The 27,988-nt window shown below is 29.4% G+C and overlaps 1 protein-coding gene and 1 long non-coding RNA gene across 6 annotated transcripts; one reads left to right on the top strand and one right to left on the bottom strand.

Moving 5' to 3' along the window:
* LOC140671551 (Y+L amino acid transporter 2) lies at nt 1-27,801 on the top strand. 5 transcript variants are annotated; one of them, XM_072902922.1, is made up of 13 exons: nt 4-196; nt 1,650-2,136; nt 13,847-14,094; nt 14,556-14,802; nt 20,402-20,527; nt 22,479-22,617; nt 22,742-22,865; nt 23,217-23,417; nt 23,982-24,056; nt 25,093-25,252; nt 25,511-25,603; nt 25,878-25,936; nt 26,908-27,801. In XM_072902922.1, the coding sequence occupies exons 3-13, from the start codon at nt 13,852-13,854 to the stop codon at nt 26,908-26,910; spliced, it is 1,470 nt and encodes a 489-aa protein (XP_072759023.1). In that variant the 5' UTR covers nt 4-196; nt 1,650-2,136; nt 13,847-13,851; the 3' UTR covers nt 26,911-27,801. The 5 variants fall into 5 exon arrangements, with proteins under 5 accessions (XP_072759021.1, XP_072759018.1, XP_072759023.1 ...); XM_072902920.1 differs by lacking the exon at nt 25,878-25,936 and having other exon boundaries at nt 1-196; XM_072902917.1 differs by lacking the exon at nt 26,908-27,801 and having other exon boundaries at nt 2-196; nt 25,878-26,308.
* LOC140671791 (uncharacterized) lies at nt 10,895-12,877 on the bottom strand. Its single transcript, XR_012047791.1, has 4 exons — nt 12,625-12,877; nt 11,877-12,142; nt 11,123-11,212; nt 10,895-11,053 (listed from the first exon to the last, which is right to left on the bottom strand). It is a non-coding gene; the product is annotated as an uncharacterized lncRNA (long non-coding RNA).
* Nucleotides 27,802-27,988: the final 187 nt, after the last annotated feature.

Below are 27,988 nucleotides of genomic sequence, written 5' to 3'. Positions count from 1 at the left end.
ATGACTGGAAATGTGTAGTGTGAAATGCTTAACAGAAATAATTTAGAATGTTATGAAACGCAATATTTATTGCATCATATGCAACAAGAGAGTACAACACAACAATATACATATTTCATCATCGAGCGAAATCAGTTTTAACGGGAGTTATAAAAAGAGAAAAGAAATCGAAGAAATGATTCCCCGCGAGAAAAAGGTACGTATCGTTTATCCGTAATGACGTTAATCCTAGATTTTTCTCTCGAGAAATTTTCAGTCTCGTTACTCGCAAATTGTGTTAATGTAGTTTCTAACGAACAACACAGCAAAATATGAATGACGCTTGCTTGTAAATTACTTTTCTTTCGATATACCAAAATTTGAATTTACGTCATCATGTTTTATCTCTAAAGAAACGGAACACACGAATTTAATGAACTATAGAGTTAATGAACTATGAAGGGACCATTAAACTAGAGAAGCAAACGCACGTTGACTACTCCTCGACACGCTCGCTGTCGCATTGAGCTTCGCGTTAAATAAATCAAGTTAACTGTAATTTTCATAGGCGCCTGTCAAGTCGATTTTTAATTCATACGTAAAAAATCTGAATGAACGAGCAGCATGAACAAACGTGAGCATTATTATATTATATGTTTTTGTGTAAAGACTTGTTTTTTATTTTCAGAGTTTATCTTAATAATAAAATAGATGCTTCCTTTAGGAATAAAATATTAATTTTTATGTATAATTATTAAAGCACACGAACTTTTTTCGAGAACCAAAATATATAAAATATATATATATAACAAATACATTTAATCGTATGAAATTATAACCTTTTATCTAAAAAAAAGTTAGTAAAATACAATAGCGTAAAAATCTTTGAAAAAAAAAAACCCAATGTGTGGTGTTTTCAACGAGAAAATTGTATAAATAAGTCCTACTCTGCGCGTGAAAGAATTGATCGTACAACAGATAAAATTAAACCGAATTGTAAAAGAAGCCACTTGTCTTTGTGTGTATTACGCTATTTTACTTAATTATTATCTTGTTTTCGAAATATATTGACTCTTGTCAACTCTTGTCTTATAATCATGTTGATGTAGATGTTATCAGATTTCACAATCAAGCATGCATTATTAACGTCACATATGTACATAATGTACTTGTTGCTCGCAAAGTCACAAAAATGGGATATATAACTGCAACCGTACATTTTATTGAAATACAAACAACTGACTTGTGCAAAGAATCTGGTGATAAAGAGATTTAACTAAATGTACAGAAACATTAAAAACAGCATATATTTTCAGTCAAGATTTTCCTTGAAATATATAAATCAAAATTTTATATATATATAAAACAACGAATTTTATTATCGTTCTAGTTTTTATTAAATTTCAACTAGCATTATAAAATGCTATCATCGGTTTAATATTAAAACACAAACGTGAATAGTCGTTGGAAAAAATATTTGCTACTGTCAAAATAAAAAATTTTATTAATTTCTTTTAACTAAGAGTTTAAGATACACGACTTTAATTGAAAAGGTATGATATAATTCTCTGATTTATTTTGATTACAGCAACCTTAACAAGGTATCTCTTGAAAATTTTTAATTTTTTTATCCTACATCCTTTTCTCATTTACTCATTTATTTTCCTTAGTTACTTCTAAAGTCAGGGGGAGAGAGAACGCCACATCAGGGGCGGCTGATAGACCGCTCGATACATCGTCCGGGGGTGGCACCGTCTGGATTTCCCTCACGCTCATGCACACACACACACACACACTCTCGACGAGTACTCGCGGGGCTACGGATCGGAGCAAACGAGGAGCGACAGTCATTCAGAGTCCGACTAGCGTACCGTGCACACTTCCACCTAGGCTCGGTTTCGTTCACACTTTCATAACAGGTCGTTATTAAAACAACAATAAAATAATAACGGGGAGCAATATATTCGCAGTTGTGCTAGAATCTAATCGGAGAGGAAGGAAAGAGAAAGAGGGAAACAGTGACTCCGGAAGAGGAATTCGCGCCATGGCCGGCGTTTGAGATCGATTCTCTGAGTGCGTAGTGACACGCGCGCGAATTTCCTTGTTTTTTTTTTTCTATCTACATCGACGATCTTGCTGCGAGGAATCGCGGAACAGGTGAGAAGTGACACCGCGACAAACGCAGAACCATATCGCGCCGCGTGTATTTCGCACACCCCGATGTTGAATGAAAAGTCTCACGGAATCTCTCGCTACCGTGAAAAAACGTTGAACTATAGGATAGGATACGCGGATACGGTTACAATATTCGCGATATTCAATCGGTGGAATATGAACGAAAATGTGACGTGACAATCGCGTTCAACGCTTCCATGCTTCACGCAGTATGGCCGTCTTCGGAGGGCGCGTTTTGTAAGGGATGGATTTTATGTGTGCTTGAATGGGGAAAGTTAAGGGGTGAATCCTGTTGGATCAGACTAAGTGATATCGTGTAGATAATGTATATGTGTACGAGACGCAAAAGCCGCGAATACAAATTTTTTATTAAGAAAATTAATTAAAATAAAACTTATTTTAATTTAATAATATTTTTGTGAATCAATTAAAGTCGCATAAGTTAATTTTTTTTTTATAAATATTATCTTCTGGAAACTTACTGCAAAGGCATAACACATATATATCTAGAAATACATGTAGTCATTATTAAAAAATAATTATTAGAGAATAAAATTAAATAATTCTGCAGTTTTATGTCGATTAAATGGATGTCATCTAGTTAATTTAATAAACAATAACATAAAATGTATCTAAATTTTTGACTCAAATTTGATAAAACGAAATACTTTCAAAAATTGCGAATAATTTTCGTAAATTTGTGTAAGCCGGCTTGTTTCGATGAAACACGTGTTAACTACGTTATATCGATCGTATATTATAAATAGTGAACTTCGCAGTGGCAGCGTCAAATATTTACAATCTCTTACGTCGGAGGTAAAATATGTAGTGCTCATTATGACATAATTATTACTCTATTACAAAATATTATTCTATTAAAATTTACAATTTTTTTGCTTTTAAAACCTTAAGCCAGAATTTTATTTATTATTTCTTTTTTATAAACATACTAACGAGTTCTTAATTCGAAGATTCTTCTAGTTATCGATCTTAAAATTAAAAAAAGTTTAGAGTGCCACAAGGAAATAAATTTTAAATTCAGAAAAACACATGTTTTTTTTTTTAAATATTTAGAGAGTAAATTATTCAAATTTCTAATGAAAAGATGAAAGATATAGAATAAGATAAAGAGTGTAGAAGATAATCTAACGCAGTAGCTATATGAAAATAAACTGTTTATACATATTTATTTTATTATACATATTTTTTTTGTTCAATTATTTGTAACCACGATCGTGAGATATAAAATATTTTAATTTTCTCACCTCTTTAACGGAGATATGTGGAAAGTTAAAACGTTACATAACACATTTACTCATATGTTACTCTCAGATAGCTACGTTAGATTATCTTCAGGGGTAATTTTACCATACTTATCTCGCTATATCTTTTGTCAATTAAAAGTTGGTTAAACAATGATAAAAGCGACGCAAACTCGAATTTTTATCATTCGCGAAAAATTTCTTAATAATCTGTTTTTTTTCATAAATGTATTATTCAATTCTTTTCGCAATATATCCACACGTAACATCACGAGTTTTCTATTGCCATAAATAACAACGAGAAAGACGAATAATAGGCATTTTCTTCTATTTAGTCGATTCGGTGCGGTTATCTTGCGATATTATCACAGGGGCGAAAATTGGGAAAACCCGGTCAGCGACCCACGTGGTTTATTGATTTTCTCGTCAGCCGCTACCGTTACTGCAAACTGGCCCTTTCGTTTAAACGTCGTGCGAATATTGCGTATTCGAGTATATGAAATTCGATGGTATTCGAGAAGCAAAAACGATACGCAGGAAGTCGTGCGTTTAATATCGCTTATTAAATTGTGCGAAAACTGCTGGCTTTCTTGTATTTCATGCCCGTATTTTCCCTGACAAATACAGCCGTCAGCTTGTTTTAAATCTTGCAGAATCTTATCGCGATTTTACGATATATAAAGGTGGTCCAAAATTTTTTTCTAAGAGACAGAGTTACATTTAATAAAATATTCCTAATGGCAAAAATTAAATTAATTTACTTTTCACGCATTACATATAGATATTAACATTTATTAATAGCGAGATAATTCAAGTTTTAATTTTATAAGAGCAGAGACTTTGTTGATAATTTTATAATTACAAATACATATCATGTAATTCTAAAAATACACTTTATAATTATTTCTAATAATCTCACTCTTTGTTAATAATTGTAAAAATAAATCCCGTATTGAAAAAGCATTAATATATCTCGCTTTCAATATATAAAACTTTTATTTATAAATCCTTTCTGAATAATAACGAATTTTTTTTAAAGATAATCTAAAAATATTTTTGAAAATAAAAAATATTTATAATCGTTTTTAATAGAAATTTTTAATTGACTAAAATTTAATGAGAATCAAATTAAAATTAATCTTCTTATTTTAAGTTATTTCGTTTATGACTTCTAAAATAATTGCGAAAATCGATACATACATTATGGTTGAGCTATTTTTGGTTCTTTACATATATCTAATATCAGGATATATAAGATGGTATAAAAAGTGAATTAATGGAGATCGAAGGTGATTCATCATTTTCAAATCGCGATGCCGGTATGTCATTTTCTTTCATACGAGGTAAATCGATGGCATCAGTGTCTTTGCTCTTGCGGCAGGTGCCGTTAAATACAGTTCACTTTAGACTTACACGCAAGCAGACACGGAGGTTGGTTTAGGATCGATATAAAGCAATGATGCAACATTGGCGAGACTTTCATGGGGCGAGACGTACCATGATTGCTCGTCGCAAACTTAGCATATGCCAAAACTGCAATTGAGATATAGCGTATTTGATAAAGCCACACGTGCGCAATTCTTATTTATCATATTTCCATTCGCGTGCGACTTTATTTTTTTTCCTCTCCCCTTCTTCCTGCGATGCAAATTAAAAGCTTTCAAATATAAAATTGCATAAAAAACAGTAGATTAATATTATATTAATATTATATAAAATTGGGAATATCTATAAAAAGAATATGACGATTAGAACTTACATACTATTGTTGTATTTTACATTTTTTTAAATTTTGATAAATTAAAAAAATTAGAATATTAGGAAAAGAAAACGACAAAGCTTTCGATAACTAAAAATTGTATATGACGACGACGGTTTTCGTAGAACTAGTAGTTGTCTGGTTTAAATCGGCAGGTATTAGGAACCGGTATATTGAAAGAAGGGCTCTAAAGAATGCTTCTCTAACATAAGGCATGGACAAAGCGCCTTTTCGAACGTTTGTTCGTGAATACTCATACATATATACAGGTGAGAAACGACGCAGGAATTGCGGCAGACAATTTGTATATGTATGCGCAATATATGTTATATGTGTGTTTCGGACAGCTGAAGCGGTGCAAATACCAGACTAACTCAAAGGGGGAATTTGGACTAAGGGGGTCCTAACGGTGCAAAAAATTTATGCGTAGAAACATCGTGCTAGAATTCATATACGCAAAAAAATTGCGCCACCGATAAATGTTTATATAACGAAAGCGAAACTCTTTTTTTACAGATGTTAATAAAACATTATTATTAGTGGGAAAAATTATTAACGTAATTAAACGGTGATTTTATTTGGCGAAACGTATATAATTATTATCAGGAAAATTAGACACAAATGTCGACTTTAAATCTCTTCTATCATATTTCATAATTTTATTATTATGGTATTATATTTTATTTTCGTAATATTTACGTTCGATCTTTTCATTATCTTAAAAAAAAAATGAAGCATGCAGAATGTATATGTGCAAACCTCTGCAAGATTTGTTTGCAACTGACACTCGACACGGTGAATACGACACACGATAGACACATCACATCGCGAGTGAAACAAAATGCGATGTAATTAAGGATACGGCCACGTGCTTGTCAGAGATTAGAAATCGTTTCGCTGATTTGATTTTCATTATTGATATATTAGGACTGTAGTGACTTTAGAACAAGCGTTAATGAGTTTGAAATTAATTCTGAAAATATAATATTATTGAAAACCAAGTTCTAATCGGTTTTTTTTATCAAGTAATTGTCATCAATTTTGCTTTAAAAAAGACTAAATATTTATCTAAATGACATGATCCTGTAAAAAATGTGTGTGATCATTATAAGTCTATTAGTAAACCTTCAGTTTTTTCCCATAATCTGTTTATTAATTTTCTATAATCTCATTTTTTATTTAGAAGAGAGAAAATTGGATACATATTGAGAAAGTTAATAACTTGCTTGAACAATTTATATGTAAAATGAATATTGTATATCAAGATAACATATTACATATTGTTTATATAAATTAATCGATACATTTGCGTTCAAATAATTTTACTTTAAAAAATATATACTTAGAGAATTCTGGAAATAAAATGCGATATATATTCTTACCTCGCGTACAGATGTTGGATCTACGGAAAGAGTTGCTTTGCAATCTTCTTCACGGGTCTGCTATTTTATTCGCTTTAGCAATTTAACCTTATCCTCTGTCGACATATTTCCGCTACGTAAATTTGTTCAATGTATCTTTCAAAGCTGCTAAAATCCATGCAGCCACAGTTATTTCTCACATTTGTAGAATAGTATCCAACCTGTAAAACATGAGAATCTGTTTCAATTGTTAATTGATAAGTATTAGTGATGAGAAAAATATAATTTTTAGAACACAAAACATATAGATAAAAATTGAAAACAATAATATAGTTAACATAACTATATTAATTATTAAATTAATTTTATATTTTTCTCTTGTACAACGTAAATAAGGAACGTTTAATGTTTTTTTTTCTTGTTTTCATGTTTAATATTCAAAACAGGATTCTAATTATAATTTCCTGTGTCATAATCTAACGTATTTGTGTACTAATATGTATTTTCTATGTTTTACTTGCTCAAACGTTTTCTGTTTTACAGAATACATAAAAACATAAATAAATATTTCTCATAAATTATTAGATTATTTAAAACTTAAGAATATATATTAGATCTAAAACTGATCAAGTTTTTATCTGAATACCTAGTGAATACAGTTTAGAGCAAACAAGGAGAATTGAGCAATCGATAAAGATTCAAGGTGTGAACTAAAATATTATAGAAGGCTTAACACGATAATCAATAATCAATAAATCAGATAATCAAGGTAAAAGATAAACGCGATTTTTGATATTTTATTATTAAATAAGAAACGATTAAAGAGCTCGCGAGAGGAGCGCACTAGGTGACAGATCTGTCATCGTCTCGAAATGTGTCGTTCGACAGGTGATTGCAAAGCGTGTATCGTCGATCGTACCATATGATTGGTTGAGATCATGTCCTTGATAAAAACTGTGATAGCGTGACGCGGAATCCGAATTAATTCACGATCTTCGAAACTCACTTTTCCTGTTAGTCTTTCAACTGCGTCCGTGACATATAGCATTGATTTGACTGATTAAACAAGATGGAGCATGTAAATAAATGATAAAGTTGTATCCATAGCGAAGTGTGATAACGATACAATCAATTTTTGTAGTGATACAGAGTTACGCAAGATTCGTAAGCAATAATGATCACTCAATATATCGTATATAATAATAATAACACTGTTACATAATAACAAACTATCGAGAACATTATAATTATAATTATATATTATTACAAAATAGTATATAATTAATATTACGAAATAGTAATATATCATATATTTTGACACTTGTAGAATAATATAAGTATTATTTTATGCAGCGAAATCTAGTTTTCAACAATTCTCTCGTTCTTCTTTTTAAATATAAGCTTTGTCTCTCGCATGTTGATTCGCGTAGATCATAAATTCTTTCATAATTGTTTAATGAAGACTGATTAACGACACATTTTTAATGGCAAATTATGTTATAACGAAGCAATCGCTCGCCTGGCGATAATATTGATGAGAAAATCCAGCGAATTTTATTGCAAGACAAAACTTGTTGCAAATATCTGATGCTGTAAGAGCTATAAGAGTTTTCTGAGAAATGAGAAGTAAAAGGGATGTTCCTCCTACGCGCAAGAATTCTTCTCCGCATCCTTACGTACACCCCCGCAATGGAAAGACCTTTTTCCCCTGAGAATAAATCAATGTTGTTAGCTGCGAAAAGTCGTTCACTTTGCGCAATTGTGCGAATGCATTATTCAAGATAAGAAAAGTCCTTCGAGAGAGAACGTTGGCCACGAAACGTAGAATAGTGATTTATATACATTCGTTTTGCTTTTCTTGTCTATGTATCATTTAGAACGGATGAGAGAAAACGCGAGGACGCAGAAAAAGAATTTCTCTCTTTTATGACCGCATTAACGTCATAAATTGCGTTCTTTTGATTTTGTGAGAATCGCAAATAATTCTGTAAAACCTGTTGATTTTCAAATATGACAGTTTTAGATACAAGATGTATCGAACATTTTTTTTATTAAATTACTTTTTTTATTAAAATTAATTTTTATTTATTAAAATTAAAATCTGCTGAGATTCTATTATATAATAATTATTTGATATTAAAAATTAAGCAATCGTAACGAATTACATTTTGAAAGTAGAAAAAAACAAGAGATTAAATTTTATTTAATATTATGCCTAACTTAAAATGGACTTTAATAAATATAATTTTAAGTTTAATTAAACATGAATTTAACGGTGAAGCTTTGAATATTATAATACGAAACAATTAACCAAAAAAAAAAATTCATTAAATATAATTAAAAGTATACCCTTTTATATTTGACAAAACAACTTTCTTTCAATAATAATTGCAAGATCTATACAAAATCTATTATAAAGTGAATAATATAAATATACAAAAATTGTCATAAAAAAAACATACAAAAAATATTCAAGAAAAAAAGAAGAATTTTATAGAAGTTTACGTTTGACTGTTGCGTGACTGGATGTAACTGCCTCATTATGATCATCAATTTACTATTCTTGGTGAATTTCAATAACAGTAACAATACCACACAAATCTAAATATCTAAATAATCATATAGATGCATATATTTCGTACACACGTGATGTTCTCGCACAATTATTTTTCTATGACATTGACAAAGTTGAGTTGATACAACGTATACACAAGTATAAATACGTTGCGGTTATTTCACCACAGTGGTTTTCAAATTACACACACACATATATATATATATATATATATATATATGTATATATATATACCCACTGTACATCAATCTATCGAATATCGACACAACTAAATTTTCATCAAAATAATTATTCGGTAATAAAACGACGCTTATGAGAATACAATAAAATTGATAGCATAACACCAAGTCCTTTCATAAGATTATTTTTATGATAATACATACTTATGATAATACATACTCTTGTATTTATTTCACGACTAATGTGATATATTTATAAATTATAAAAAAACTTGTTTAATTTTATATTTTTATAATCATACAGTTATAATCGCACACATCAATCGGCATATATTAAAAAAATACTTGTTTTTTTTATGTATTAAATAATTATTTCAATGAATAGAGATGTGTGTAAATAAATTCACATTAATGTTAAACAAAATAACGGAAATGAATTTTTTACATTTACTATATTAACGATGTAACAAATTTATCGTGATATACTACGTGATCACATGTTTTTTATAACAGACATAATTTAAATAATTGTATATACTTAAATTTTTATATTTTCATAGATATATATTTTATAATTTTATATTTTTTGTAACCATAGAATTGTTTAATGCAATAAAAATAAATATTTTGTTTATTCATTAATATCTTTTTCTATATGTGTTTTTTATATTTCTTGTATGAAAATAATATTAAATAAATAGAAAATATTGGAGAATTATATTATATATTGACCCGTTTACCGCAAAAAAGTTTAAGTTATATATAACGAACTTGATTGCTCAATTAAATTAATAATATATAATTAAAAATGGAAATTGATTGTGAGAGAAACCACTTGTTAGAGAATTCTTCTAAGGTATTTCTATGCTACTATTGTTACAAGGGTATGTATTTTCTTTTTACAAACTAATTTGAACTCTCTTTATATAAAGGTACTTGTGGATTAAAACTTTGAAATCTGTGTTATGTATTTTGTATTGTAAACATTTATGTGTAATAGATTGTATGTGTGTGTGTGTGTGTGTGTGTGTGTGTGTATTTGTTTTTTATTTTAATAAACATGTAATGAAAATTATATCAATAATGTATATTACATTTATATTTATTATTTATTTATTACAATATTTATTTGTAGAATTATCGTGAAAATAAAATATATATTTATATCGCTTAACGTTAGAAACATAAAGAATATATATTTTTTATTATTTTATATAGCATACAAATTTATATAATTACAAAGTAAATGACAATATTAGATACGCAAAATACATATTTATAAAAATTATGTCAAAGATGCAACTTCTTTTTGTGGGTATGCATAAAGAGAAATTTTTAAAATTATCTTTGTATTCAAAATAAACTGCATGAGTATATTTAAAAATACAAAAATAAGCAATTTTTGATTATTAAAATTAATATATTTATAATATTATAAATTTATAATATTATTAAATTTATATTATGTTTATAATATTATAAATATTAAAAATTTATATCATAACTTATAAAGTTATATTACATAAGTTATATAATATAACTTTATAAGTTATAATATAATTTTCATTTAAATTTTATATTAATATTAATATTAATTATCTTTTTTTAATGTCCAAAATGAAATCTTGTAATTTAGATTCGCATATATTACGCTCATCTATTTCCAAAAAGATGAAACGAATCGTCTTAATGTATCATCGAAATGTAATATATCTTAGAAAAATGATTTTTCTATGTCTTCTTTGTAATAACTGCATTATAATCTATAAATATAGAAAAGTCTATAAATATAGTTTAAAAAAATATAGAAAAAATAATAAAATTTTACTTACACTTAAATTTATTAAATGTGAACATTATTTCGTCATTTTTTCAGTTTAAATTGACCGCTTTTATACCATTGATGACAAAGTGTATACAATCTATAAACACAGATAAAAGGAAAATAAGTATAATTTATTTTATTATATTTATTATTATGTAATGCTGTTATATATTCTTATTAAAATATTTTAGTATTTTTATAATTAAAATTAGAATATTTTTTGTTTGATGAATATAATTGTTTTATTGTGTGTGATAGCAGATAAAGTGTCTCAGTATTTATGTCTAAGGCTTCTTTTTTATCAATTTGGAGTTGCCTTAGTAAAAATATTAAAATAAGTAATTGTATGTATTTATTATTTTATAATTATTAACATTAAATATTTTCATAATCAATCTTATAATAAATTCTTAATTTCAATAATAATTAATATAATAATGATAAATTATAATAAAAGTAGATTTAAAATTAGTTAAAAGAGTCGATTTTTTGTGAAATTTATTTTGTTAAGAACTCTGTTCTCGCAATCATTTACAATTCCGGCACAATTTATGATCAAGTATAATTAATTTTATTTATTTTGCTAAAAAAAAAATTAACTCTCAGATTTCTCAGAATCTTTGTCGTTAAAATTAGATTTATAAATTATTATCTAAAAATTGTATAAGAAAATTTATCGAAATTGAGTTCTTCATGAATGTATGTTTAATAATTGAAAATCTGAATGTAAAAAGTTATAATAGTTAATTAATTGAACATACGTGCTACTCCAGTAAATTATTCCGTACACCATCATACAAATCGAGTAAAAACAACCTAATAAAAAGCAAATGCCAACCGAAATGTTCATGCATGTTCTGAAATTCCAGAAATTATCGTTTGTATATAGTATTAAAGGTAAATCTTCCAACATCAAGAAATAACCCAAATACAAGCAAAATAAGAAAGCTCCTATCCACGCAGTTATTTTAAAAAACTCTTCACAAACTTATCGACAAATAAAGCGTCTATTCCTGTCTCTGCAACACTGTTATAATATTAGTATTATATACGCACGTTTAATGAAAAATTAATATTTCTAACGAAACTTATCATAATTAAAATCAAATGCAGAAATTTACAACATTGTTGAAATTATATTTTTATTTGTTTCTTGATATATTCTTATTTATTATTTTTTTACTTTATAAATTGTGATAAATTATAAACTAATCGAAGAATGATGAAATTCTATTATCAAGCTTTAATTATTATTTGCATATATCTACCTGGGAAAAAAAGTTAGCCATATATGGATTTTGTCAATATCTGGTCATGTCTTACCAAGTACAGTCATATATGATATTATATGATAATTAAATAATATATATATATATAGATATATGTATACAATCTATTATACATAAATGTTTACAATACAAAATACATAACACAGATTTCAAAGCTTTAATCCACAAGTATTTTTATAAAGAGAATTTAAATTAGTTTTTGTAAAAAGAAACTACATACCCTCGGAACAACGCCAGCATACCTCAAGATAATTTTCTGGCAAACGACTTATCTGAGCCAATTCAATGTCGTCCATTTTTAATTATATATTATTAATTTAATTAAGCAATCAAGTTCGTTATATAATATATATATGTATAACGTTCGTTATCTATAATTTGAACTTTTTTACAATAACATATTAAGGTCAATATCATCCAACAATTCTAGAAATATGACTGTGTATATCATCACTATGGTTGGGTATATATAAACACATTGCTATATACTTTATTTACATTTATCTTTCTAATAACAACAGCTATTTAGAATACATACATAAGACCTTGAGGCTTTAAGATTTGGAAAGCGTTTTTATTTTTATTTTTATATTGATTTTTTTGTTATTTTAAAACTATATGAGCAAAATTAAAACCATGTTGATTTCATAGAATAAATTTTTCTACATGTTTATTGATTCTGAGTTTTTAAATCATTTTCTTTGGTACCTTAAACCTTATTTTTTGCCGAGTAATGACGATATATGTGTACATCGAATAAATATCTAAAATAAAAGCAATGGACGAATACGACGGTGAAAACACGAAAGTAAAATTTGAGCATTTTCGAGTTATATGAATATTACTGTGGAGAATATATATATATATATATATATATATATATATATATATATATATATATATATGTATATTGTAGAATCATATATTATTGTACAATCGTCTATATATTCTTATTTATTCGTACAAACAAAAAAGTACAATAGTAGCGTATTATTAATAATGAAAGCATATCTACATCATAGTTTCCCAGCATAAATTATCATCTTTGATTTAAAAAAAAAGTAAAATTCGAATTTAATAATTAATAACAAATTTTATCTTATTAAAATGTCGGATATGGAAAACTAACGTAAATATCTCTTAATAATTATAAATTACAAATTAATAACGATATCATAAAGATTTAACGACCATTATATGTGACAATTTTATTATTAGTAGCATCCGTTTTATTTTAGCAAAAACATTTATTTTATTACATTATAATGCAACATTTTTCCTCATGTTGTTGCATATAAAAACTTAAATTAATACAAATCTAAAAAAATATTTAATAAATTAATAATAAATTGTTTTATTTTAATAATAAATTATAAACAATAAATTTTATTAATAATAAATTTTTATTTTAATAATAATTTACTATTTGTTGCACATTTCAGAAAAAATGTCAAAGTCAGGGAGCATCAAAGATGGCGAGAAGGGTCCCTACGACCCGGTTCCTACCAGTGAAAAGGGTAACGACGAAATCAAGCTGGAGGCAAAAATGTCGCTTCTCAACGGTGTCACCGTCATCGTCGGTTCCATCATCGGATCCGGCATTTTTGTCAGTCCTACAGGAGTACTCAAGTATACCGGAAGTGTGAACGCGAGTCTTCTCGTATGGACGGCGTCTGGGATTTACTCCATGGTATCTTTAATTTTTTTTCTCGTTATTTCAAAAGTTAATTTCCTCCCGATTATTGCCGATTATCTATTTCTTTCTCTTATAAAATATATAATATAAAAAAACTATAAGAAATTTAATTTATTTTATTATTATACCAGGCATGTAACCAAGCTTTGAAAATTGTGCAACAGGTTTTTAAATACAAAAAGTTTATACCGAAGATATAAATAAATTAATAGCTCCGAATTTTGGAATTTAAGCAACATATTTTTTTTTACCTTTTTTATTATCCGGAACATCTCTGCCCGAGCTATTAAACTGAAGAGAGACGTACAAATGCAAATTAATATAAATACTAATTAATTATTAAATAGTAATTAATATAAATACTAAATATAATCTTTTGATAAACACATGTTTTAATATAACAAATATCTGTACGCTTAAATATTAATTCCGCATTTTTTCTCTCTTTTTGATAGATAGGAGCTTACTGCTATGCCGAGCTCGGCTGCATGATCAGGAAGTCGGGCGCAGATTATGCGTATATCATGGAAACCTTCGGGCCTTTCCTGGCGTTCGTTAGACTATGGGTTGAGTGTATGATAGTGCGTCCTTGTAGCCAGGCCATCGTAGCCTTGACTTTCAGCATCTACGTCCTCAAACCGCTCTTCCCTGACTGCTCTCCGCCAGATGACTCCGTAAGAATGCTCGCCGTCTGTTGCATATGTAAGTAGATGACAAAAAATCATATCTTTTGTTGAATCGAATAGACGACTCAAAACTTTTTTTTTTTTTTTTTTTTTTAGAATTCTAAAACTCTCTATCGCGATGTATCTAAAGAATAAAACATGTAAAATATATAAGAATATTATATCTCTTTATAATAAATTCGTGGGAGGATAATTAAATAAAAATTTCAATCTATATTCTACACAAGGTAAAATTAATAAATATTTCCTAAATTATGTATAGTTATTTAATATAAAATTAAATTAATTATTTTCTTTTATATTTGACAAAATGGAAAAATATTTATAATATTATCTGTTAGCGTATAAATCGAGTATGACACGTATATAGAAACTTTCTCTGTCCGCAAGATTGACGTATTAATCGACATAGTGTTTTGTTGATCGCGCGATTGTAAGAGGATTTTGTGATCCGCATGTAAAGGAACACAATGTAACAGCAATTAAGCTTATATCCATTGAGACATTTATCGTACGCAATTGCAATCAAATAAGACCAATGTCACAATCCTCTATAACGAATAATCGTGATACAATACCAAGACCGAGAGAATTGAACTTTATTAGCTTGCCCGTTCATAATACACTAACGATTTCAAACGGGCCGACAAGGTGACCCGTATGTAGAAAATTCGTCTTTCTCACAGCAATCGTGTCTTGTAGAATATCATTTCTTTAAGGAGCTTGACTCTTGTCTTAATGATTCTTTGGGATGATAATGATGCGGCAGATATTTTAATGTTAGAGAGAGCAGAACGTTAGATCAAATATCTCATCTCCGTATTAAAAATTTACTTTTTAATTAAATATAGAAAGAAATTACGAATATTCATAATGCAAAGATTAATTATTAATGTAGAAAATAAAAATAATTACAGACTCTGCAATCCTTTCTTGATTCCGCTAGAGTCAAGAGCTTTTGCGAGCAAGTGCGATTGAACGTTTTGTTGCAAGAAAAGTGCTCTTTCTTAAGCAGAAAGAAAAATAATTTCTTATCAGAAGTATCCCTCGCGTTCGTCTGCAGCTGCTGCATTTGTCAGACTGTATGTAAGGAATTTCCAGAACAGGAAGATCGACAATAATGTAACAGTCACAAGCTTTCCTGTTCCACATTTTGTTCTTGACGTTTTGCTCCCTTTGTACTAATCTTCTAGAAGAGGATTCAATTATTCTTTCCTTTCGGCAAACAAGACATAAATCACAGTTATTAACCTAATAAGTTACTAATAAGATGATTAAAATAACAAGTCTTCCCAAGAGAAATAATCTTCTTTTTTGAAATATAATAATAAAAAAAGAAACTGGAAAAAAACAGAAATAAAATTAAATTAAATTAAAAATAATTGTTAACAATTATTAAAAGACGCGAAAATTTTTCGGATTTTTAAGCAATGGAATTAATAATTTTTCATAAGATAGATGTTGCATTTTATCCAATATATTTTCACGACATATGTAGCTCTTTAGTGACGAATAGCTCGAGTATTCCGAGTATTTTGTCGATGTTTTTTATCGATGTGACTATAATAACATTTCACATTTTTTCTCATCTATACAACAAGAAAATTATAGACGATTATACTTGTATTATGATTTTCAATATCCACCGGCCTATGAAGCCGGAGAAATCTCTGCGCGACTGAATGCCTACGTTAATGATAAAAAAATTCGTTCAAGGTCGTCAATAGAAATAAATAGCTAGCAATCGTGTCACGAGACAGGGCGTATTCTCGTGGAAATTCGAGGACGCACGCAATTTTGCACGTGCTTTTCGCGATGTAACATTTGTAACGTGTGTCGCTTTTTCGTTCGCGTCAGCGATAAAATGCGCATTTTAATTAAGCATTATAAATATTCATAAAATATTCAAATATCATCAAAAAGAGAAATAATATAAAAAAATATATTAATATATAATGTAATGTTTGCATTAATGTATTTCGATAAAATTTAATATTAATAACATATACCAGTAAATAATTAACTAACAATGTTAATCAATAAGCTATTTAAATTGTATTAATTATCAGAAATACGATTGCTTTATGTAAGATGAATATGTGTTGCGTGAAGAGACTGAAAGAAAGTTTATATTTGACAAATGCCAAACTGCGGACAAAGATGCGACCACGAGCAGGTCTTATCGCCTTGCTTGTGGTTTAACTGCGCACTTTTTTTGCTTCGATATCACTCCTGCGTCTGAGGGATCGCTTTACAAACACGCAAACGTAACCGCATTTCAGCGGTTACCCTCTTTTTCAAGAAACCATTGACGAAGCACTGACCGTCTATTTACGCAATATTTACTCAAGAGATACGATTTCGCTTCTTTTTTCCGCAAAATGTACAGTAAAAAAGTAATCTCGAATATGGAATAATTATAAAAATTAAATATTAAATATATTATTTATGTCAATTTTTTTGAATTAAATATTGTCATAGCATTAGATGTAACGCATGACTTAAATAAAATCCGTTTGCCAAATCGCGAAAATCGATTTACAGTAGCAGTAATTAACGTGAGGTATTTATGCACGTCTCGAGATTCTAATATCATTCACATGTTAAGATATTAGCACGATGCAGTTCTGGAATATTGGATCGTAACGCAAGAAATACATTCTCATACATTCCTTTAGAATTTTTGCAATCTTCGAGAAAACATTTCGAGCAATTGCAAAATTAATTGATCGTTAGTTGTAAACGAGTAGCTCTAATTTTCTTGTTTGACAAGAAACAAATTGCATTTTAAATTAGTCTTGCGTCTTTAAAAAGACGCAAGAAAAATACTGCGAGACGCAAAGCGAATAGTCACAGCGGTAACAATTCATAAAACTCATCTATGATGAAAGATTTTGCCGTGCATATAGAGCCCCATTTGCTTCTTTCGATAAATCGTTCGATAAACCAGGAATAGGTTTTCCTGCAAAGGAATGGAGCGCGAACGCATTCGATCAATGAGAATGTCATTTGCGAATAAATGAGCCTCGCGTTTTATATATTTACTGACAAGATCTGTCGGATGTCTAGCTTGAAGAAGATTATAAATTATAATAATTATAGCAAACTTCAACTTCTTAAAAAAACCTTTAATTTACGAATCTCCATCTCTTGAAAGAAATTTCTTGAAATTTCGATTTATTTATTATTATCTAATCGTTCAATGTATTATCAATGTTTAAAATAAAAATAAATTTCTTCCGATTCATTTATTGTTATATAATCATTTAATATTGATGACTATATATCAAAGTAAAACAGAGTTGTGAAAAATATTCCGTTAATTCAAAATATTCAATTAAGGAATTTATTAACAAGCTCATTAATTAATATGCAAAATCTTGCCATACATAATTATGTAGAATATATATTCGATTTAATTTTGTCTTTCTCATATGAATCAGTGACAATTCGTTTCCATTCCACTTTAACAAGTGATAAAGATCAACGACCAGGGCGCTCATAAACAAATTCTCTCTTTATCGATTCGTATTGGATGCAACGCGATCCGCGATGCATTTTGTAACTAATTATTATTTTTCTTTATTCTAGTTATTAACAAATAAGCCGCAAAATTCTTCCGCAGCTAATTACAATTTTATAACACATATAATTGTCATTTTTTAATCAATACTAATTTAAATCTGTATCTATAAAAATGTTTCAATTTTAAGAGCAACGACTTAAATAGTTTTTACACTTTATTTGAAAAAAGCTTAAATGTATATGCATATGAGATGCATACATTACCCGACACGTGATCACATGGATGGCCATGCGTCACATGGACGGTCAGTGGAAAGTGACAATCGACACAGACAGACTAGAAATGTCGATGCGAGACGCTCGAGGAGTCCCGCGAGTCAAAAGCCCGATGGCAATCACGCCTCATTGTGAACAAATGTAATTTAATAACGTGACAATTGGCCACAACAGCATAATTCGCCGGTAGGGGGGAAATGACGACGCGAAAAGGAAGACAAAACGAATGAACGAAGGGAGAAAGAAGAGGAGAGGGAGAAATCTGAGGAAGACACGCAAAGGGGAAAGGGCGTAAAGTCTCGGAAAGTCTCGCGATATTTCTGCAAGATATTGCATCAGTATCTCAATCCCTCTTTTTCTCTTTCTATCTATTTCTATTTCTCTCTGTTTATCTCGATTTTTTTTTTCTTTTTGTTCCCATCAAGGCTACAGCTCTGAAGTGACGTCGCGGCGTCGAAGGTTAATAATTGGAATATTTTTCTTTTGTAAAAAATCTAATCTCAATATCTAAACGTTCTTAGCATTGACAATGAAAGAAAACGTGGAACGAGTTCTGCAAAGTTTATCTTGATTGAAGCACCCCTGTAAAAGTGTAATTAATAAGTACTAATATCGAGTATAATTAATAAATTCGCCTCGATATTTTTCTCACCTACGTCTTTTTAAAAGAGTAAAGAAAGTTTATTAAAATTCTCGAATATGAGAATTAATAAATATTAGTCTTGGTAAATACCAAGTAGAAAAATTTGTGTTCTGTGCACCAATCAGTTTCGTAGAAAAATTTAATTTCTGCGAAACCGACGCATGACCATCCGCGTTTGACTCTTCAATCGCTCTCCTTCAAAATAGATTGTAAATAATTAATAAATACAAATATCAAAAATTTCAAAAATATCACATTTTACATATTTGTTTAGCATAATTTTATTGATTCCATTGAAATCATTTTAGCCTGTCCACTTTTCGGAATAAAAGTCATTTATAATAATTTTTACTTAACTTTCTGCTGTCATTATTATGCCAGAACAACAAATAACATGAATGAAAACGTATAGAGAATCCATTGCTGGCTCCCAGAAATTATCCTATTAAAATATGTATATACTATGGCTTCATGCGGCCGTAAAGTAGGTATTACAATTTTTCTATGAAAACTTTACATTATCGACGTAAAATTTCATATACATACATATATATAAAAGTCATTATTAAATTTTACTATTATCGAATTACGTTAATATGAAACTATTAACGTAATCATTATCACAATTTTAATTTCCGTAAAGTTTTCAATGGAAAAGAGATTATCGCATATTTAAAATTATAAACTTTTCTCGTAAATTACATTTTTCTTCTAGAGATCGATCAATCGTTTCTATCCTCTTTGTCATGATGACTTAGATTGTTGAATTAGTGTCAGTTAGAACTAAAACGAAAAAAATCTGTTGAACCGGTTCTATTAAAGTCGGCACATTAAAAGTCTATAACAGACTCTAATTATCATAAAATTATGACAAAACGTCAAGACACATTTCAAAATAAACGATGCACATAGGATTAGGTGGGACTCGGTGACACGCGCAACTATATCCATAATTTTTAATTAAAGTGACTTGATGTCATTCATGCAAAAAATGGATCAATATACATACTACAACTCTTATTGATGTAATATATAATTTAAATTAAATTTTACCTTTGTTACAATTACATAAATCGCGAGTATCTTTTTTACAAAATAAAATAAATAAATATATATATAAAATTTTTTCTAATTTTACACGATAATGAACAATGTTCTACTCATGTTATAGGTATTCTCGCTTTCATAAATTGCTGGGACGTTAAATGGGCGACGACAGTGCAGGATATTTTCACGTATGCGAAACTTCTCGCGCTTTTTGTCATAATCTTCACAGGAGCCTATCAGCTTTGCACTGGTAAGTTTATTGTTAATCATAAGGGAAAGATATTCATTTTTAGATTTTTATAAATATCAAGTTTATGTTTGATATTTAATTATTTTATATCCTTTATTTTTATTATATTTTAGAATTTTAGCAGAATTAAATCGAAGACCCATAGATTTTACTGAAGGGGAATTAGAATTAGTTTCTGGATTTAATATCGAATATTTTAGCGGGGGATTTACATTAATTTTTTTATCAGAGTATGGTATAATTATTATTTTCAGATTTTTTAGAATTATTATATTTACTGATTTACTTTATTATCCAATTTTAATATTTATAATAATTAATTTATTAAGATCAATAATTATTTTTATACGTAGATTACTTCCTCGGATGCGTTATGATGAAAATTCCTAAATTATCATATCAACAAAGAAAAGAACGAAATTTCGCAAAATCTATTTCGAGCGTTCGAGAAAAAATGAAGAAACTAATGGAAAAAAAAAATATAAAAAAAACTGTATATTTTAAAATATTAATAAAAGTAGGGAAAAATGTTGGTACAAGAAAATGGATGTGTCAAAATATAGATATAACGCAAAATAATAATTTAAAAGAATGCGATACATAATTTTTCGCACTCTCGCAAAGAATTATATTTCAGAACAGAATGTTGTTGTATCAATTTTCATGTAGTATTATATGCGAAACCTTCTCATAAAGACAGAAAATATCATTTTCAATAACCTAGTATTTCCGAAGCGTACACGCGATAATTTAATTATACAAAACGGATAGGCTGCCTAGAGTGGGTCACGTGATTAAGGGTTAATGACACCGATGTACAAGAGGATCGCGTGCAGTTTACGTGCGATTTCTAACAATCTCAACTAAATAATCAATGTTAGTCGGCACCGTATCGCATGATTGCATTGAAAACTTTTTGTACTTGTTTTGTACCATAAATTTTTCTCGTTTCGTAACAAATGATTTCACAAAATGTAACACCAACAAAGTTTTCATGTACCTACTTTCGATCAAGTAAAAGAAATCAATCTTGCGTCAGAAAGGACTTTCTTTCCGTAGAAGGATTATCTATTCTGATCGTTCAAACTTTTTTCCAACAGTATTTTTTATCTCTCCTTTCATATTCTTGCCATGTCATTGGATTACATTAAAAGATAAAATCACGAAGGACATAAAAGAAGTAAGAAAACGAACCGTTCTATTATCGCAGTAACATTGCGTAAAAATCAATCGTAATCCAAAGGTAAGGCAATGATATAAACCGGTCGAAAACTAGTTGGATGTGAAATCAAAATTGAATATTTTCTCATCAATGGAGAAATATTTCAATCTCTTGTAAAAAATATATTTTCAAGTTTCAATTTTCGTTCAAAGTGAATTAATATCTCGAATCACTCGGGAAACGAAACTTTGTTGTCCGTTTATGTGAGTGAAATTGGAGAATAGGAATCGACCGTCTAACCGGAAGTTGGACGTCTTTTCAGCATTGCACATTGTGCCGGACGAGACAATTTACCCAATCAAAAAGGTGGGTTAAATACGCAGGCGATGCGACGTATAGTCGGTGTGCGTGCAAGGAATAGCTTAAATGAGACTATTCAGCGAACCAAATGGTTCCTTGACCGTGGCGTGTATACGACAATCACCTCGATTCTGATGAAACATTTCACCGACCTTGCGCAAAATGATGCATTCGCTTTTAGTCAGCAATTTCACTCAGGCTCTTTCTGGAAAAATTGTCCTAAAACACTTGATAAAATAGAAAAATAAAATGTCAATTAAAACATTTTGTCGCAACAAATAAATTCATGAATAGTCGAATGTCATAGTTATATTAATATTTTTATGCCCAGTGAAAGAATATGAGACATATATAATTATGTATCCCGCTTATTTACATTCTAATTAATGAAACAATAATTTATATTCTTCTCTCGTTTTTTTTTCTCAGGACACACGCAACATTTCACGTTCGACAATACGAACACGGAAGTCACATCTATAGCTCTTAGTTTTTATTCAGGCTTGTTCGCTTACAACGGCTGGAACTACTTGAATTTCATAATCGAGGAATTAAAGGATCCCGTGAGGTGAGAGATAATTTTCGAAAATATCGTACAGAACAAATACGCGAAGCAAATTATAATTAAACAATAATAATTTAGCAATATAATAACTGCTACAAAATCATTATATAATTGTGTGTCTATTTAGAAATCTGCCAAAAGCGATTGGCGTTTCGTGCACTCTGGTTACGGTTGTCTACGTCTTCACGAACATGGCCTTCTATACGACGTTAAGTCCCGTGGAAGTGCTCGGTAGCGAAGCTGTAGCAGTGGTAATTAATCGCAAATATGCTTTTCTAATAAATTTGAGACGAATAAACCTCTCAACTTTCATCAAAATAAATAAAGTATAAAGGAAACTAGATTTTACTTTTTAATTACAATAATTCATTAATCTATTTTAATAACCATATATTATAGATAATATGATCTAATAATCTTTCTTCTTCTCTTCTTAAAACCAAATATTTCTCTATTTTTTATTTATATTAATTTATTATTTACTTTATATCAATTAATTATTTATTTTATAGTATATAAAACTCTAATATATAGATCGATGTAATTTTTTCAAATAATTCTCTTACTCTTCAAAATTCTTGAACTTCTCTTATTGTCCGCAGACATACGCAAACAGATTGTTCGGTGTAATGGCTTGGACGATACCGGTTTTTGTGGCTCTGTCCACGTTCGGCGCGGTCAACGGTATTTTACTCACGTCTTCACGGCTCTTCTACGCGGGTGCCTGTGAAGGTCAAATGCCGGAGATATTGACGATGATCCAAATTTCCAGGCTCACGCCTACACCCGCCGTACTGTGCATGGTAAAAATTGACCGTCTTTCTAATCATAAATATAAATATAAATATCATCTTATTTATCCGTCTTTGAGATAGATAAAATTTGCTGACACTAAGATATAAATCGATCGAAGACCTAGCAATCATGTCGATTAATAATATATTAATAATGTATTTTTTTACAATGTAACATAATAGAAATAAATAAATTTTCGTCTTGCTAGATCAGAAATTCAATCATTTTTCAAGAAACTTAGTGCGAAAATTGTTAATTCTTGTTGAAAATTATGTCATTAATTTGTAAACTAATACATTGAATCTATTCTTCTTTGTGCCTTGAGATTATGAAATAATATAAATTTCGTGTCGCATATAAATTTTTGCATATATGTGTAAATTATAAGAAGACTTTTTCGTCTGTTAACCAACATGATTGCTGCTAGAGTCGACAAACAAAAAAACAATGTAGAAAAACATAGTAGAACTTGTTATTGAATGGCCAAAGCAATGCTATCAGAATTCAAGATAGCGACCACTATACAGACATTAAACAGCGTTAATTGCAAACTCGTTTGCAATCTTTTCTAGGCGCTGCTCTCCATGCTGTATCTATGTTCTTCCAACATCTCCGCTCTCATCAATTACGTCGGCTTCGCCACTTGGGTACGTACAATAATTTTCGTTGATTACATTCTTTATCTCTTAAAACAGTGAACATACAAAGTCTCAAAAAATAATTTCACTTTCCAAGAGACGACTATTTTATCGCGGTTATGATTTGTGTGTTCGAATTTTAATTAAACGTCAACGCGAATCAGCAGGTCAATTTTTCTCAGCGTCATTGTGCAAAGCTCCAAATGATGTTTCGTCACAAGGATGCAACTCGCATTGTTACGATCGCATGATCACCGCGAATTTGTGCACCTGATGGCCGCAGCGAAATTACATTAGCTCGACCGGACGAATAATAATTTTCCAATTGACTCATACTACTCGGGATAATTGACTTTGACTCACTGTCAAAATGGTATCTTATTGTATACACATAAAAGCCTCTCCACATTAAAATATAATTGTTTTGTAACGCCATGCTATGCCGATCTAAATTTATCGATGGATATATTTCACAATAATCTTCTCACCAAATATATATATATATATATATATATATATAGTTAATTTTTATACAATGTATTTATTTATTTTTTTCAATAATTTGCTTACGCATATTTTTATTTTAAATATAAACTTTTATCTCTTGACATATATATATAATTATTAATTATTAAATTTTGAATACTTAAAAAAATGATATTTGTGACTCCTACAAAGAATTATTATTTAACTGCAAAATATATTTACTTTTTTCAATAATTTTCTTACGCATATTTTTATTTTAAATATAAACTTTTATCTCTTGACATATATGTTATAAATTATTAAATTTTGAATACTTAAAAAAATGATATTTGTGACTCCTACAAAGAATTATTATTTAACTGCAAAATATATTGAATTTTCAATTAGTTATTTTTCAAAAAGTTTAATCATTTATATCATTGAAATCATAATAGTTTCAATTTAAGATATCTTTTTTGTTATAATAATATAGATTTTTTTTATTAATAGTTCAACTATTTAAATTCTTCAATCTCTAAAATTTTCAATTTAAAAGATAGCTTTCTAACTTGATTTGTAGCTCAGCATAGGCGTGTCTGTGTTATGCCTTCCGTGGCTCAGATGGAGCCAACCGAACTTGCAGAGGCCGATCAAGGTGAACCTCATCTTTCCGTTCTTCTACATCCTGGCCACGCTCTTCGTTACCATAGTTCCAATGTATGCCAGTCCTATTGAAACAGGTAAAGATCTGTCATCGACGAATCGCGTCGCGAAAATGATTTGTTACGTCAGGAATTTAGTTCTTTTACCAAAGAAAAAGCCGTCAAATGAATGGCTTACTAAAAACCTAGTAAAATCAACCTTCTCGGTCGTTGACTTTTCTAAGACAAAGTTCGACTCGAAAATACTTAAAGTCAGACTTGTGTTTCGAGAATAAGTCATGTCTTTCATATGATTCGTCCTTTCTCGAATCTGACGTAACAGATTCTATCTTCCAGGGTACGGCTGTCTGATGATACTCTCCTCTGTACCTGTCTACTTCGCGTTTATCGCGTGGAAGAATAAGCCGAAATTCTTCCAGAAAGCAGTCGGTGAGTTCAAGAAACATAATATGATCGCATGATATAAAATAAATTAATGACGCGCGATATTCAACAGAAATTTTCAGATTTTGGAAACAGTAATAAATATCAGATGATCTTCTTAAAAAGAAAAATAGAAGAAGGAAAACTATCTAATCTGCTATTATGTCTCTTTTGTTCTCGTAACATTTTAATGTAGAATTAAACAATTTTTCACCGAGTTTGTGATTTTGCAATTTTTCATTTTTCTATATGTTTTTGTTTAATTAATTTATTCCCGCAGGCGTCACCACCAAAACTTTGCAGAAGCTAATGGTAGTCGTGGGACCACAAAAGACAAAGGTTCAAAACACACTGTAACATAATTTTACTCTTGTCATATGTCACGCATGCTTAAGCATTCATCCGTTTTCGTTGCTTCTAGGCACTGTCATCTTATCCAACAAGAACGTCTTTACTATTCCTCTCTCGTCTTTCGAAATCACTGTCGTACACCTTGCACGTTTCAATCACAATTATTTTCTCTCGTTATACTAAGCCTTTGTACATTTTATTGCTCAATATCTTTATCTCCATCGTCAATTTTATATATTATATATATTAACCTTTTTATTATTTAAAAAAAAAACTTTGCGGAGAATATATTTACTTGTCATCTATTCATCCCGCTTTTCATTTCTTCAATTTAGAATGCAACTCAATTTTTTAATACATTGCGATATTATTCAATCAAATAATCCGGTGTTTAAAACAAAACATCTCTTATATATAACACTTTTCCGAATTTTTAAATAAATTCTGAGTAATTTAAAAATGATGAAAGAATTTCTTCTTCAAAATTCTCTAGTTTTTTTTTTCAATATTATTAAATTCATAAAAATATTTTTTTTGCCGGAAATACTGATTCTTAAATTCAATCAAATTATTCTTGTACTATATATGTTTCTTTGAATTGAAAAAAAAGGTATTGTTTTCCAAAATACTCTCACGAGCCAACATTAAAACGGCGTAAATTTTATTTGCAAAAAATTTTTTAGCCCTTTATAGTTTAATTGTGTAATCATCATCACTTGAGTTGACCAGGACATTGTTGACATTTGATTTCGCATATCTCACACACCGAGACACAAACACGCCAACACATATATTCAATTGTATCTCCCTCAAAGCTGTAACAACTCAAATATCCAGCAAACTAATAACAGATTGCACTATCGATTAATTACAATTCTTTGCTAAAACCGCACTTGCATCCAAAGATTTTAGATTACCGTAAATCTGTTTGTAACTGTATCGCTCTCATCTTGTTCCAGTAAGCGTGACGAAGTTTCTGCAAAAGATAATGCTGGTGGTTGGCAAATCGAAACCCGCTCAGGTTTAATCAGTCAAGACGAGCTGAATCGAGATCGAAAGGACGATGACGAGCTCTCTTCGGAACAAAAACTCGAGGAGGATTCTCGTCGATCTTCGAACCGCAATCGGTGACGGATCTCGGTTCGACAGATCGATTATATTTTTCTCTCAACTCTTCGAGGGTGAACGAACGGTGTCCTAGGCAACAAGAGACAGCCATATTGTGTCAGGGCGTCGAAAGAATAAAAAAAAATGTCAAAAATTTATGTGCGAAGTATAGCTCGTTTAGATCCAGATCTCGTTGTTGACGGACTCCTATCAGGATCCACCCGCTCGATTACAAAGTTTTGAAATAAGGCTGTTGTCTCTCGTTCCACGGCGAAGAGATATACGCGATACTATGACATTGCACGCTTTTAAATTAAATATTTTTGCTTGAGAGTTTGCAGTGACAGAATATTTCGAGCTTTGATGTAAAGATAAGTTAATTATATAATCTCAACATCGTCATTAGATTGTATTAATTGTCGATATGAAACAGATGATATACGATATCGTAACGTAAATGTTACTTTTCTAAGCAATAGATAACGTTCAAAGGTTCATTCGAGTAACGAACCAGACTTACAAAGAACAAAAATAATTAATTAATTCAGATATGTTAGAGATCCGTACGTCAAATATCTTTTGAGATACGTTATGATTGATCCTTCGCGTTAACAGATACCGATGTCACGTTATCAGTAAAAATTCTAAAAATTATAGTTATTTAAAAAATTATTTATTATTTAACTTAATTAACTATTTAAAAAATCACTTTTTAATGAATTTTAAATAAGAAACACGTGTATGAATTACGTGTTTTTATTACACAAGCCTTCTTCCTCAAATTAGACTAATTATTAAAGTGAGCAGAAGACTATATTCTAAATTATACCACGTGACACAGATGTAACACACATGTACATTATTAATTCAAAAATTCAAGTTTATAAGATGCGTGTATAGTTCAAAATAGTTTACGCGCGAGACACATATCGT

Source organism: Anoplolepis gracilipes, chromosome 12 (genome assembly GCF_047496725.1).
Source record: "Anoplolepis gracilipes chromosome 12, ASM4749672v1, whole genome shotgun sequence".
Classification (NCBI taxonomy): Eukaryota; Metazoa; Arthropoda; class Insecta; order Hymenoptera; family Formicidae; genus Anoplolepis; species Anoplolepis gracilipes.
Note: the sequence above shows the minus strand (reverse complement) of the source record. Positions and strands in the feature narration are given on the sequence as shown.